Source organism: Haematobia irritans, chromosome 5, assembly GCF_050003625.1.
Source record: "Haematobia irritans isolate KBUSLIRL chromosome 5, ASM5000362v1, whole genome shotgun sequence".
NCBI lineage: Eukaryota > Metazoa > Arthropoda > Insecta > Diptera > Muscidae > Haematobia > Haematobia irritans.
The window spans coordinates 21,259,911-21,275,510 of NC_134401.1; the positions used below are offsets into that span (position 1 = coordinate 21,259,911).

The 15,600-nt window shown below is 28.4% G+C and overlaps 2 protein-coding genes and 1 long non-coding RNA gene across 4 annotated transcripts in view; 1 reads left to right on the forward strand and 2 right to left on the reverse strand.

Annotated features, from left to right (window-relative positions):
• The window catches only part of LOC142238670 (lysophosphatidylserine lipase ABHD12), a 30,534-nt gene extending 29,729 nt beyond the window's left edge, over nucleotides 1–805 (reverse strand). For both annotated transcript variants that reach the window (XM_075310371.1, XM_075310374.1), the window contains exon 1: nucleotides 654–805. The gene's annotated coding sequence lies outside the window, so the exon portion shown is untranslated. The remainder of the gene's footprint in view (nucleotides 1–653) is intronic.
• Nucleotides 806–3,493: 2,688 nt separating this feature from the next.
• Nucleotides 3,494–3,986, reverse strand: LOC142241534 (uncharacterized). Its single transcript, XR_012723676.1, has 2 exons — nucleotides 3,765–3,986; nucleotides 3,494–3,707 (listed from the first exon to the last, which is right to left on the reverse strand). It is a non-coding gene; the product is annotated as an uncharacterized LOC142241534 (long non-coding RNA).
• Nucleotides 3,987–5,230: 1,244 nt separating this feature from the next.
• Nucleotides 5,231–14,603, forward strand: LOC142239031 (ankyrin repeat domain-containing protein 13D). The gene is made up of 10 exons (XM_075310795.1): nucleotides 5,231–5,626; nucleotides 5,931–6,063; nucleotides 6,141–6,311; nucleotides 6,369–6,512; nucleotides 6,578–6,894; nucleotides 7,331–7,423; nucleotides 7,485–7,664; nucleotides 7,736–8,066; nucleotides 8,148–8,352; nucleotides 13,777–14,603. The coding sequence occupies exons 1-10, from the start codon at nucleotides 5,528–5,530 to the stop codon at nucleotides 13,982–13,984; spliced, it is 1,881 nt and encodes a 626-aa protein (XP_075166910.1). The 5' UTR covers nucleotides 5,231–5,527; the 3' UTR covers nucleotides 13,985–14,603.
• Nucleotides 14,604–15,600: the final 997 nt, after the last annotated feature.

Sequence of the window (15,600 nt, forward strand, 5' to 3'; positions counted from 1 at the left end):
TTCTGGTTTTTAATGCTTAGGTAGTGATTTTAATTCTAGTGCAACATTCTGTATGGACGCAATGAGCGTTTTGTTATTCATTGCTGCTCTTTCCTTCGGCACAATATATCATATATGCTCTACACCAAACCCATTCTAAGTCCCTCTTAATTCTATCCTCTAAAGAGGAACAACTCATATATAGTATATAAATGCATAGAATTTACACTCAAATTTCTTCTTATCTTACACTTTTATTGGATGCATTGAATGGCATCATTGAAATTGCAAAAATCACCCACTAACTATATTCGTGATACAATGTTTCAATGCATAAACAAACATACTGAAGGGAAGGCAAGCACATACAGAAAAAAAAAAATGCCGTACAAAAAAAAAACACCGACGTCTTTAATCTCATTGATATGAATTGATGCTGCTTTATTTATACAAATTTCAATGAAAACTAACCTTGACTTTGATTTCTTTAATCAATACAAAACATCTAGAATGTAGTTAGTGAAATATATGTACATTTATCTAGATTTTTTTCTTATAAATTTGCATAGTTAATTGAATTCGTCTAAAATATATAATATATGGAAATTGGGAGTGTTTTTCTTGTGATAGTAATATTCTATGTAATATTATTCATATTATAGATATCGACTTACATTGTGAAACGCAATTTTCCATTAATCGGTGTTTTATTTTTTTTTTTCAAAATAATTTTTCTCTAATAATTTTACAACACATTATCAGCTGTTTACAATGATGTCAAATGTCAACTAAAGCCTTTCGATTTTTGCAATGAGCTTATCGAGTACTGAATAGCAAGTAAGTTACTATTGTAAAGTAATCATTGTACCAACAAATAGGTAGTACAACGATATCAACTGGTTGATTTGAGAAAAGCTTGAAACAAGCATGTAAAGGGGGGTACTATGTAAAGGTAAGTACTATGTTCGCTTTTCGAGTTGAAATTTTCGCGGTTACTTTAATAAAACAGTTCAATATGAAGCAGATAAATTAATTCAAGTGATGCGCAGTTTCTTGTTCCCCTAGATTTCGGCAAGACTTTACAGGAATATTTTGGTTTTAATTTATAATTTTGATTATTTCAGGAAAAGTAATCGCGAAAATAAAGTGATTTTCAACTCGAAAACCGAACATAGTACCCACCTTAAAGCTGAGTACTATGTTCAGTTTTCAAGCTGAAAACCAGCTTGTTTTCACGGTTACTTTTTTTAATTAACTAATTTAGAAATATAAAATTATTTGCAATCAATTCCTTGGATCTTTTCCATCCATTATTTGGCAATACTCGATCAAAATATAATCGTCTTCATAAATATATTTGTAGTTTTAACTTAGTGTTTTGGTGAAAAAACCGAACATAGTACCTTAAGGTTTCGAGTTTTTATTCGCGATTACTTGTCCTTAAATAATCAAAATTAAATGATAACAAACATATTGCTGTAAAGTCTTGACGAACAAGAAACAGCGCATCAATTTAGTTAATTTATTTGCTTTATATTAAACTAAATAAATAAAGGAGGGCATTAAGATCAAGTTGAGCCGTTAAAATCAAAAATAAATCTATAGAACAAAATTATAATTTTTGTATTTGGCAAATTTTATTAAAGGTGGGTATTAAGTTCGTGTTTAGCCGCTTAATCGACATTTTTTTAGGATTACTTCTCTTTACTAATCCATTTTAAAAAATAAAAATTTTATAGAAAATTACCTTGGGCTATTCCCCATCAAGTTATATTAACATTTGCAAAGACTTTTAATTTTACACGTTTTTTAATTATTTATTTTTGATTTTAGCGGCAACAATTGAAAATTTTCATTTTTCTTTAAAGGTGAGTATTAAGTTCGAGTTTAGCCGCTAAAATTGCTAAAGTGAAAACTAAATCATTAAGAAAAATGCATGAAATTATACGTATTTGTTGCAAATTTTATTATAACTTGATGGGGAAAAGCCCAAAGCAAATTTTCACAAAGTTTGTATTCCTTAAAATGGATTATTAAAGAAAAGTAATCGTGAAAAAATCATGTTTTTAGCGGCTAAACTCCAACTTAATACCCACCTTAAAATGAATTATTAAATCGTGCAAAAAACTTGTATTTTTAGCGCGTTAATGCTATATTAATACCGCTGGCTCGTAGAGGTTTCAACAAAATCACTTTCAAAATCCCCCATACTGCCTTGTACAACTGTGGTTTTAGTAAATGCGCTTTTTGCAACTCTGCCCCAATTTTGTATTGTAGATGAATGTGTGTGTGCGTGCTCACAGACGGGTTTGTATTTGTATTGATATATTTACAAACAGCTGTTAAATCTTCAAATCTACGAAATCTTGTTATTTTGTCAGTCCGAACACTTGAGATTTGTAAAGAGATTTTGGTTCTAAAAAGCGAGATTTCGTGTCTAGAGCGAACGTAGTATAACATTAATAGTGGTGTAATTAAACGTAGAATATAATAAGATATTTAAATACCTAGATGTATGTGTTTAGTAGAAACTTGATGATTGATTTTAGTAGTCTTTATAACCGGCTACAGAGATGCGTCGTCTGCTTCATCGCCGCCGTGTTCCGGTAATGAGGATGTGGCCCCACAATTAGAAAGGGAGGGATAGTGGGTGTTCTGTCCGTTCGATTAAAAACAGAAACCTTATAAAGGGTGATTCTTTTGAGGTTAGGATTTTCATGCATTAGTATTTGACAGATCACGTGGGATTTCAGACATGGTGTCAAAGAGAAAGATGCTCAGTATGCTTTGACATTTCATCATGAATAGACTTACTAACGAGCAACGCTTGCAAATCATTGAATTTTATTACCAAAATCAGTGGCAGAAAATCCGCTTTTTTATCGACAAATTTTGTTCAGCGATGAGGCTCATTTCTGGTTGAATGGCTACGTAAATAAGCAAAATTGCCGCATTTGGAGTGAAGAGCAACCAGAAGCCGTTCAAGAACTGCCCATGCATCCCGAAAAATGCACTGTTTGGTGTGGTTTGTACGCTGGTGGAATCATTGGACCGTATTTTTTCAAAGATGCTGTTGGACGCAACGTTACGGTGAATGGCGATCGCTATCGTTCGATGCTAACAAACTTTTTGTTGCCAAAAATGGAAGAACTGAACTTGGTTGACATGTGGTTTCAACAAGATGGCGCTACATGCCACACAGCTCGCGATTCTATGGCCATTTTGAGGGAAAACTTCGGAGAACAATTCATCTCAAGAACCCTGCCAACATTTTTTGAATTTGGGGGCGCTTCTGAGAATCCCCACTACGTCGAAAACAATCATATACGACATCAAAAACTCGTCGGAAAAGCGCCGTCACTATTGAGAAGTTGTACCACGCCAAGTTACTACAAAAATGTTTCGCATGAGTGCAATTATTAGGTGCCTTTATAGATCAATTTAGAACGACGCCAATAAGGGACCCTCCAAACAATCAGAAAAAGTGCATTTTAAGATAGTTGTAAAAGAATCATTGTGGTCGAGTAAAACACGTTTGTTTAGATATTTATTAATTTGATTAAACATTTACAAATTCTTAAAAATATAACATTTATACCACTATCACATTACATTTAACATAATTTTTGGCATTAATGATGATGTTGAGTTACAAGTAGCGAGTTACATGTTGCTGCGTCTATCAACCAGTGTTTTTATTCCATGGAGGCAGCGTGTCTGTAAAATATCTGAAAAACAATCACTTTATTCCATTTGGAAAATCACCAAATTGTTCACCAATATACCTTTCACATTTTTAAGCGTATAATCTATGTTTTCAGAACTTTATTTTCGTTTTTATTTAATTAAAATATAACAAGCTGGTTGCGCTTGGCGTTTCACAAAAAGGGTTTTTTTAACAGTAGGGATGGCAAATTACTTGCATGTACTTTTTGATGTACCTTTTCATGATGGTTGAAGTGACATTTACGAGTCTGTGGTAACGATGAGGTTGAAATGGAACTTTGAAATGCTGGCAGGGAAATGGACCGGTAAGTTGGCCACCAAGATCATGCGATTTGACGCCTTTAGACTATTTTTTGTGGGGCTACGTCAAGTCTAAAGTCTACAGAAATAAGCCAGCAACTATTCCAGCTTTGGAAGACAACATTTCCGAAGAAATTCGGGCTATTCCGGCCGAAATGCTCGAAAAAGTTGCCCAAAATTGGACTTTCCGAATGGACCACCTAAGACGCAGCCGCGGTCAACATTTAAATGAAATTATCTTCAAAAAGTAAATGTCATGGACCAATCTAACGTTTCAAATAAAGAACCGACGAGATTTTGCAAATTTTATGCGTTTTTTTTTTTAAAAGTTATCAAGCTCTTAACAAATCACCCTTTATTAGGTTAGGTTAGGTGGCAGCCCGATGTATCAGGCTCACTTAGACTATTCAGTCCATTGTGATACCACATTGGTGAACTTCTCTCTTATCACTGACTGCTGCCCGATTCCATGTTAAACTCAATGACAAGGGACCTCCTTTTTATAGCCGAGTCCGAACGGCGTTCCACGTTGCAGTGAAACCACTTATGCGCTTTACAGATTATCAGTTATTCCGGACGACAGTGCTCGTGTCGAACATATCCCATATATTGTGCACATTCTAAGTTAAGTCCGAAGGTATAATCGATACTGCTGCATGTTTATGGGATCGATAACACATTTACCGATTATTTAGTCATCGCCGACAAGTCGTATCGATCCGACACACTGTAAGATTCTTTACAAACACCGACATTCCGTCCGGAATAACTGATAGTCTGTAAAGCGCATTAGAGAAGTTTTGAAACCCTCAGAAATGTCACCAGCATTACTGAGGTGGGATAATCCACCGCTGAAAAACTTTTTGGTGTTCGGTCGAAGCAGGAATCGAACCCACGACCTTGTGTATGCAAGGCGGGCATGCTAACCATTGCACCACGGTGGCTCCCTAAACCTTACATTATATGAACTGTACTATCGCTTCTAATAAAGATTTCATGAATTTTCTTGAATTTTATGTATTTTGTTTAAAAATTTCCGATAGCTCTTTAAAAATCAATCTTTATTGGTGGCTATGGAACAACATATGTTAGGCAAATCCATGATTGTTCGCCAACCGACAAACGCTATGGTTGCGTGCAGACAACAATACGATTTAGTAAATTAGCACTTTTTAAAGAATGTGCTTTGGCAACACTATTATTAACTGTCATAGTGCTGTCACAGCACAGGTATTATTGATATTGAGTATTGATATTGGCACTCCAAAAGAATTTACAATCCAATTTAAACAAAATCGGATAAATATTTAAGTATTTGCGGAACGATAATAATAATCTATGTAATTTTTTTAAAGTGGTGAAACTAAAATATATTAAAATCGACAACAAATAATTTGCTTAATTTCGAAACGAGAAAGAGGTGTGGAAGCAGACAAAAATATCCAATTAATAAGTGCAAGTATACAAAGTTGCAAATTTGATTAATACCATTGAAAGAAGTCCTCCAGAACAAAGAAATATAATGAAGACAATTGAGGAGATAAAAATTGAATATCCACTGCATTGGAATGTATGGCAAAATAGTGTGGAAGAATTAAAAGAAATTTTAAGGAATGAAAAGGTAAGTGCCACTAGTCCTGTTTTATGTTAGGGGGTGATGATGAGCTATGACTTACGCCGAAATGTAGGGATGATGGGGGGTACCATTGAACCTGCTGCCACTATACTTTGTAGTATTGGTTCAAATGTGATTTTGTGTGTAAAAGTAAATTAAGGTTTCCGGGTCAATAGTAAAATGGCAAAACAACCACCATTCAGGTGTTTTGCCGTAGTGACAATGTCGTTTTATATTAACGTCACCAGCCCTTAATACCTTTAGTTTGCATTGTTGTTAACAATTTGTTTTTTTTTTTCGTATTTTTCAGATTGACAAGGAAAAAGTAGATCCACGCGGCCGTACACCACTTATGTTGGCGGTCAAGTTGGGGCATATACAATGTGTCAAATTATTATTAGCAGCTAAGTGCAATGCAACCTACGAATATGAGGGTTGGTCAAGTAAGTTTTTCTCATTGTTATTCTCGTAAATATATTTCTTCGACTATTATGTGCTAACAATATTTTTGTGTCCCAAGTTGTCCAAGAAGCTGTCTGTACGGGAAATGAAGAAATTCTAACGTCTATATTGGAGGTACGAGACCTACAACGTCATGTCCAAAGAGTACGACATGTTCCAAAGCTTTTGCAGCATTTACTGGATGCTCCTGATTTCTATATAGAAATGAAATGGGAGTTCACATCCTGGGGTAAGTTTGTCAGTAATTTTCAAGGTTTAGTAATAGAATGCGTATTTTTTTTTGCAGTTCCTTTAATGTCACGTCTTTGTCCAAGTGACACCTATCGTGTATATAAGCGTGGGGCTAATGTTCGCATTGACACAACACTATTGGGATTCGATAACAATACCTGGCAACGAGGGAATCGTTCGTATATATTTAAAGGCTCAAGTAAGTATGAAGCTCTAAGGCCACAATATTAAGCACTTTTCTATATATATATATTCTTATTGCAGATGATACTGCTGTCATGATAGAAGTCGACCATGATACTCGCGAAGTAATGGTGGAACAAATGAATTCCGAAATAGGCGATATCATTGCCATACCTCCGCCAATTGGTGGGGTAAAGGCCCGCCTGAATGCCCCTGTCATCACAAATAACATTGAAATGGAAAAAATTAGTTTCGAGCGTAACAAATCGGGTATTTGGGGATGGCGTAGTGAAAAATCGGAAATTATAAATGGTTATAATTGTAAAGTGTATGGAGCCAGTAATGTGGAATTTATAACCAAGACTCGTATGGATCATTTATCAGAAGAGCAAATCAAGGTATTTAACATATTGTAATGGTATTTGGCATATTGGAAGAAACAACAACAGCAGAAAAAAATACTTTAGATTTTTTTGGTAAAAATGGCCGTTTTTTATTTGTCTTGAAAATCTCTTTAAAAAAATGCCCTTAAAAATCCGCTTTCGAAACTAAATCCCTTAGTGAGAACTGAAAATCCCATGATATAACAAAGCTGGGGAACAATTTGCAAAGAAATGGGGGTTTTATTTTTTTGAAAATAGTTTATTTATATTATTAAAAAGAACTCGTGAATTTCTTATAGGATTAGGATGGTTTGGGGTATTATATATATTTTTTTAAAGGTTGTACAATATCTCGAATCATTCTCCTACTATCTTTCATGAATAAAGTCTTAAATTCTTGTCGTGTTTTTGTAATATTTTGATAAGTTTCTTCATCTATACCAAATTTCAGGCCAAATCAGTGAGGACACCATTCCATAATTTTTTGGGTTTAGCCGAAGAAGAATACATTTCTAGTCCAGATTTAGCAACTTTAAGAGAAAGGGTAAGATTTGAATATGCTAATCTTTGTTTCCTTTGATAATATAAAATATTTGTATTTATAGGCTCCTACACCCCATACTGAGGAACATAATGAAAATGGTGAAGAAGCCTCTAATAGCAATAGTTCCAATAACTCTGGTTCCAGTTCACCCAAAACTTTAATAACACCTCAAGAATATTTCACTACAGACTTTGATTTAGGTGGTCGTGATATTGGTCGTCCTAGAAAACTTAACACTAAGGTAAATCAAAATAAAAAAAAAAAAAAAAACAAATTTACTTTCCGATCAGAATTAACTCATATCACCTTCAGATACAACGTTTCAAAGCGAATTTATGGCTATGCGAAGATTATCCCATGCGTCTGCAAGAACAAGTTCTTCCAATTTTAGATCTTATGTCCACAATGGCTAGCCCTCATGTATCCAAATTAAAAGACTTTATTACAATGCAACTGCCTTCCGGTTTTCCTGTTAAAATTGAAATCCCCTTATTCCATGTCCTAAATGCATGCATTACATTTGGCAATGTGTTTGGTATGACCACACCTGTTGAGCATGTCACAACGATAAATGAAGATGATCGAGTTACGTGTATTGTTGATGATTGTTGCTTTAATGAACCGCTTCATTATACCAAAAAAGGTGGGTTAGTTCTAATTTCCCAATAAAATTTTGAATGCCAGGTTAACTAACTGATGTTCATTTGTATCTCCTGATATTTAGGTACAGAGGCAAGACGTCAAATGCCACTAGACGAAGACGATATGTTACAGTATGCAATTGAGCAAAGCTTGGCTGAATCCTCGGGCGGTGCCTGTGGTTTACATGTTCATAATAGAGAAGTTTTCTCGGACAAAGTTGATATTTGGGAAGCTTTAAGAGGCCAAGGTGTTGGGGCCGAAGATGAGGAAGATGAGCAATTGCAAAGGTAAGTAAAAAATATTCCTTGAAAATGTTGATTATGGGAAGATGATATTTTGTGTGTCTTAATGGGTTATGTAAATGGTCTGGTAAATGGTACCGCTTATTTTGTCATAACCAGTGGTAATCCTGAATAAAACTAACGCCCATATACAAAAAAAAAAAAAAACTAACGAAAATTTAAAGTCTACTTATACCATTTGGTAGCAATACTCAGTTTATCTATTGGACTTTTTGCATTAATTTTTATACCCGCCCCCATAATATGCTGATGGGGTTATAAAAAGTTTGCCAATCCGTTTGTAACACATCAAATTCCGGATATATAAAATATATATAGAATTTGGACAAAATTTTCTATGGAAATAGAATTTTGACCAAATTTTCTTTAGAAATAAAATTTGGACAAAAATTTCAATAGAAATAAAATTTTGACAAAATTTTCAATAGAAATAAAATTTTGACAAAATTTTCAATAGAAATAATATTTTGACAAAATTTTCAATAGAAATAAAATTTTGACAAAAATTTCAATAGAAATAAAATTTTGACAAAATTTTCTATAGAAATAAAATTTTGACAAAATTTTCTATAGAAATAATCAAATTCCGGATATATAAAATCAAATTCCGGATATATAAAATATATATAGAATTTGGACAAAATTTTCTATGGAAATAGAATTTTGACCAAATTTTCTTTAGAAATAAAATTTTGACAAAAATTTCAATAGAAATAAAATTTTGACAAAATTTTCTATAGAAATAAAATTTTGACAAAATTTTCTATAGAAATAATATTTTGACAAAATTTTCAATAGAAATAAAATTTTGACAAAATTTTCAATAGAAATAAAATTTTGACAAAATTTTCAATAGAAATAATATTTTGACAAAATTTTCAATAGAAATAAAATTTTGACAAAATTTTCAATAGAAATAAAATTTTGACAAAATTTTCTATAGAAATAAAATTTTGACAAAATTTTCTATAGAAATAATATTTTGACAAAATTTTCTATAGAAATAAAATTTTGACAAAATGTTCTATAGAAATAAAATTTTGACAAAATCTTCAAAATTACATACAAATACTAAGCAATGCTAATGCATTAAAAATGAGCTCTACAATTTATATTCGTAGTTCAAAGAATCTAATATTATAAAGACACAAAAATGTTTCAGTTTTCTAAAAAAAGCGTACAATTATAAAACTTACATATTTATTAATATTTTATAAACTTTAAATATTTAATTGATTATTGTTTACTTGTTGCACAATCATGTATTTTTTCTTTTTTATTTTTTTTAGTACAGTCATTTATAAGATTTTATGTCTAGTTGTACTAAAATGACACAAATAAATAAATAAATAAAATAAATAAATAAAATTTTGACAAAATTTTCAATAGAAATAAAATTTTAACAAAATTTTCTATAGAAATAAAATTTTGACAGTTTTCTATAGAAATATAATTTTGACAAAATTTCCTATAGAAATAAAATGTTCACTTTCTTCATTTTCTATAGAAATAAAATTTTGACAAAATTTTCTATAGAAATAAAATTTTGGCAAAATTTTCTATAGAAATAAAATTTTGACAAAATTTTCTATTGAAATAAAATTATGACAAAATTTTTTATAAAAATAAAATTTTGACAACATTTTCTATAGAAATAAAATTTTGACAAAATTTTCTCTAGAAATAAAATTATGACAAAATTTTCTATAGAAATAAAATTTTGACAAAATTTTCTATAGAAAGAAAATTTTGACAAAATTTTCTATAGAAATAAAATTTTGACAAAGTTTTCAATGGAAATAAAATTTTGACAAAATTTTCAATAGAAATAAAATTTTGACAAAATTTTCTATAGAAATAAAATTTTGACATAGTTTTCTATACAAATTAAATTTTCACAAAATTTTCTATAGAAATAAAATTTTCTATAGAAATTAACATTTCACAAAATTTTCTATAGAAATAGAATTTTGACAAAGTTTTCTATAGAAATAAAATTTTGACAAATTTTTCTGTAGAAATGAAATTTTGACAAAATTTTCTATACCAATAAAATTTTGACAAAATTTTCTATACAAATAAAATTATGACAAAATTTACTATAGAAACAAAAATTTTGACAAAATTTTCTTTATTAAAAAATTTTGACAAAATTTTCTTTATTAAAAAATTTTGACAAAATTTTCTATAAAAATAAAATTTTGAAAAATTGTCTATAGAAATATTATTTTGACAAAATTTTCTATAGAAATTGAATTTTGACAAAAATTTTCTTTAGAAATAAAATTTTGACAAAATTTTCTATAGAAATAAAATTTTTCGAAAATTTTCTATTGAAATAAAATTTTGACAAAATTTACTATAGAAACAAACATTTTGACAAAATTTTCTATAGAAATAAAATTATGACAACATTTTTTATAGAAACAAAAATTTTAACAAAATTTTCTATAAAAATAAAATTTTGACAACATTTTCTATAGAAATAAAATTTTGACAAAATTTTCTATAGAGATGAAATTTTGAAAAAATTTCTATAGAAATAAAATTTTGAAAAAAAAAATTCTTTATTAATAAAATTTTGACAAAATTTTCTATAGAAATAAAATTATGACAACTTTTTCTTTAGAAATAAAAATTTTGACAAAATTTTCTATAGAAATAAAATTTGGACAAAATTTTCTATAGAAATAAAATTTTGACAAAATTTTCTATAGAAATAAGATTTTGACAAAATTTTCACTAGAAATAAAATTTTGAAAAAATTTTCTTTATTAATAAAATTTTGACAAAATTTTGTATAGAAATAAAATATTGTCTTTTTCTTTAGAAATAAAAATTTTGACAAAATTTTCACTAGAAATAAAATTTTGACAAAATTTTCTATAGAAATAAAATTTTGACAAAATTTTCAATAGAAATAAAATTTTGACAAAATTTTCTATAGAAATAAAATTTTGATAAAAATTGCTATAGAAATAAGAAAAATTTTCACTAGAAATACAATTTTGACAAAATTTTCTATAGAAATAAAATTTTGACAAAATTTTCTATAGAAATAAAATTTTGGCAAAATTTTCTATAGAAATAGAATTTTGACAAAATTTTCTATTGAAATAAAATTATGACAAAATTTTTTATAAAAATAAAATTTTGACAACATTTTCTATAGAACTAAAATTTTGACAAAATTTTCTCTAGAAATAAAATTTTGACAAAATTTTCTATAGAAATAAAATTTTGACAAAATTTTCTATAGAAAGAAAATTTTGACAAAATTTTCTATAGAAATAAAATTTTGACAAAATTTTCAATAGAAATAAAATTTTGACAAAATTTTCTATAGAAATAAAATTTTGACATAGTTTTCTATACAAATTAAATTTTCACAAAATTTTCTATAGAAATAAAATTTTCTATAGAAATTAACATTTCACAAAATTTTCTATAGAAATAGAATTTTGACAAAGTTTTCTATAGAAATAAAATTTGGACAAATTTTTCTGTAGAAATGAAATTTTGACAAAATTTTCTATACCAATAAAATTTTGACAAAATTTTCTATACACATAAAATTATGACAAAATTTACTATAGAAACAAAAATTTTGACAAAATTTTCTTTATTAAAAAATTTTGACAAAATTTTCTATAAAAATAAAATTTTGAAAAATTTTCCATAGAAATATTATTTTGACAAAATTTTCTATAGAAATTGAATTTTGCCAAAAATTTTCTTTAGAAATAAAATTTTGACAAAATTTTCTATAGAAATAAAATTTTTCGAAAATTTTCTATTGAAATAAAATATTGACAAAATTTACTATAGAAACAAACATTTTGACAAAATTTTCTATAGAAATAAAATTTTGACAAAATTTTCTATAGAAATAAAATTATGACAACATTTTTTATAGAAACAAAAATTTTAACAAAATTTTCTATAAAAATAAAATTTTGACAAAAATTTCTATAGAAATAAAATTTTGACAAAATTTTCTATAGAGATAAAATTTTGAAAAAATTTCTATAGAAATAAAATTTTGAAAAAAAAAATTCTTTATTAATAAAATTTTGACAAAATTTTCTATAGAAATAAAATTTGGACAAAATTTTCTATAGAAATAAAATTTTGACAAAATTTTCTATAGAAATAAGATTTTGACAAAATTTTCACTAGAAATAAAATTTTGAAAAAATTTCTATAGAAAAAAAATTTTGAAAAAATTTTCTTTATTAATAAAATTTTGACAAAATTTTGTATAGAAATAAAATATTGACAACTTTTTCTTTAGAAATAAAAATTTTGACAAAATTTTCACTAGAAATAAAATTTTGAAAATTTTCTATAGAAATAAAATTTTGACAAAATTTTTAATAGAAATAAAATTTTGACAACATTTTCTATAGAAATAAAATTTTGATAAAATTTTCAATAGAAATAAAATTTTGACAAAATTTGCTATAGAAATAAGACTTTGACAAAATTTTCACTAGAAATACAATTTTGACAAAATTTTTTATAGAAATAAAATTTTGACAAAATTTTCTATAGAAATAAAATTTTGACAAAATTTTCTATAGAAATAAAATTTTGACAAAATTTTCTATAGAAATAAAATTTGGACAAAATTTTCTATAGAAATAAAATTTTGACAAAATTTTCTATGGAAGTAAAATTTTGACAAAATTTTTTATACAAATAGAATTTTGACAAAATTTTCGATAGAACTAAAATTTTGACAAAATTTTCTATAGAAATAAAATTTTAACAAAATTTTCTATACAAATAGAATTTTCATAAAATTTTCTATAGAAATAGAATTTTGAAATTTTGTCTCTGTAGCACTACCCTTCGAGTAGGGTCAAATTTTCTAATATTTTTAATGAATTATTTTCAAAACATTTTCCAGACCATTTATAAAACAGTTTTTCTGCTCATACTAATTTATTATAAATTTTTTTTACTATATGTTTGTTTTTTTTTTTTTTTTATATGATTACTCCATTGAACAAACAACTAAAAAATTTTTGCAAGTTACATGAATATTTTTTTCTTTAATATCTTTTGCTTCATAAAACACCTCCTACTCTGCTTTCAAATCCATGCTAGATTAACATTAAATAAAACATATCTGAAAATACCATCAAATCGTTCCACTCCACAAAGTTCTAGAGCTTCAACAGCACCTCCATCCCCAAGAAATCGATCCACTTCGAATTCGCCACAACCATTCAAAAACGATATCAGCTATATGAAGAATATTTTCAAATAAAAACGAAAACACGATAAACATTAAACAAGATACACATTTGTATATATATAGGCCTATAAATGTTATAGAAAATTATATCGCTAGTATATCACCAGTATAATCCCTCCACACTTTGCATCTTCCTTTTCCTTTAGAGTTCTACAGGAATCACTGTGTGCGGTTAGTGCGGCAAATTCACCGGCGGCCTCCGATGACGATGATGGCGGTTTTAAATATATCGATCCAGATTTGGCTTTGGCTCTGCGATTGAGCCAACAAGATCAACAAGAATATGAATTGGAGCGTAAACGTGAACAAGAAATGATTGAGCAAGCTTTAAAATTAAGTTTACAAGAACATTAGAATTAGTCATCTATCAACAAAGAAGAAGAAGAAGAAAAAACAAATGTCTTATATTTGTTTAAATAATTGATCTTATGTATGCTTGAGGTTGTTTCAACTTAATCAATGAAAAATTGTTTAAAGTATATTTTTTTGAAAATATACCCAGTCTTTATGTTCTCATTTTATTACTATTATTATTAATAATATAAATAAAGTTAGGTATTATTTTTTTCTTTAATCCAAACATATGTGTCTATACATAAAACGTATGCCAAAAGTTTTATTTAATATTTATAATTTTTCTTTGTTGAGTTAAATTTATGTTTTTGTTAAAATTTAATTAAAATCCTATTAAAAAAAACGTTTGTATACTTAGTTTATATAGAGTATACGTATTTTTTAATATGCATCTATATATGCAAACAAATACATACACGTCTATAAAAAAAAACAACTTTTAGTACTATTTCGAAACATACACACATTCTCACAAAACAGCACTCATTGGATGAGATAAATTAAAAAAAAAAAAAACTAAACCAAACTATCAATTTATTTTAATTTGTTATAAACATTTATGATAGAAATCAAGATGAAAAAAAAAAATAAAATAAAATCTATTAATTTAAAAATGAAAGATTATTGTGTTTGTTTTCCATTTTAAAATATCGATATTTTTATATGAAAAACTTAGATTGACTCCCAGAATAAAAAAAAAAACATCAAAATCCTGAAAAAATCACAATTTTTATATAAAAAATGTTTGTTGCTCATATCTAAACTATGCACCCTAGAGGGAAAAGGAGCTTATTTTGTGATCATTCTAGAGGGAAAAGTTGCTTAATTCCTGATCAACTCCCGGAAATCAAAAATTTTTCTTGGGGGTCTAAGCCCCCTCCCCAGAGGCCTTCCTACGCTTATGCATATAAACCGATCCCCAGATTTGAAATCCGAGTCCTATTGGAGGTGCAAAATTCATCCGATCCGGTTGAAATTTGGTACGTGGTGTAATTATATGGTCTGCAACAATCAAGCACAAATTGGTCCATATCGGTCCATAATTATATATAGTCCCCATATAAACCGATCCCCAGATTTGACCTCCGGAGCAAAATTCATCCGATCCGCTTGAAATTTGTAACGTGGTGTTAGTCTGCATCAATCATGCAAAAATTGGTCCATATTGGTCTATAATTATATATAGCCCCCATACATACAGATCCCCAGATTTGGCTTGCGGAGCCTCTTAGAGAAGCATCCGATTCGATTGAAATTTGGTACGTGATGTTAGTTCATGACCTTTAACACCCATGCAAAAATTGGTCCATATCGGTCCATAATTATATATAGCCCCTATATAAACCGATCCCCAGACTTGACCTCCGGAGGCTATTGGAGGAGAAAAATTCATTCGATCTGGTAGAAATTTGGTACGTGGTGTTAGTATATGGTTTGCATCAATCATGCTAAATTTGACCCATATTGGTCCATAATTATATAGTCCCCATATAAACTGATCTCCAGATTTGACCTCCGGAGCCTCTTGGAGGAGCAAAATTCATCCGATCTGGTTGAAATTTGGTATGTGGTGTTAGTATAAGTTCTGCATCAATCATGCAAAAAGTGGTCCATAT

What these genes read in the sequence shown, in the direction of transcription:
- LOC142239031 (XM_075310795.1), top strand. Translation starts at nt 5,528, where the DNA reads ATGAAGACAATTGAGGAGATAAAAATTGAATATCCACTGCATTGGAAT. An exon ending in TATCAGAAGAGCAAATCAAG is followed by an intron (nt 6,895 to 7,330) that starts GTATTTAACATA and finishes ACCAAATTTCAG; the next exon opens with GCCAAATCAGTGAGGACACC. An exon ending in TAGCAACTTTAAGAGAAAGG is followed by an intron (nt 7,424 to 7,484) that starts GTAAGATTTGAA and finishes TTGTATTTATAG; the next exon opens with GCTCCTACACCCCATACTGA.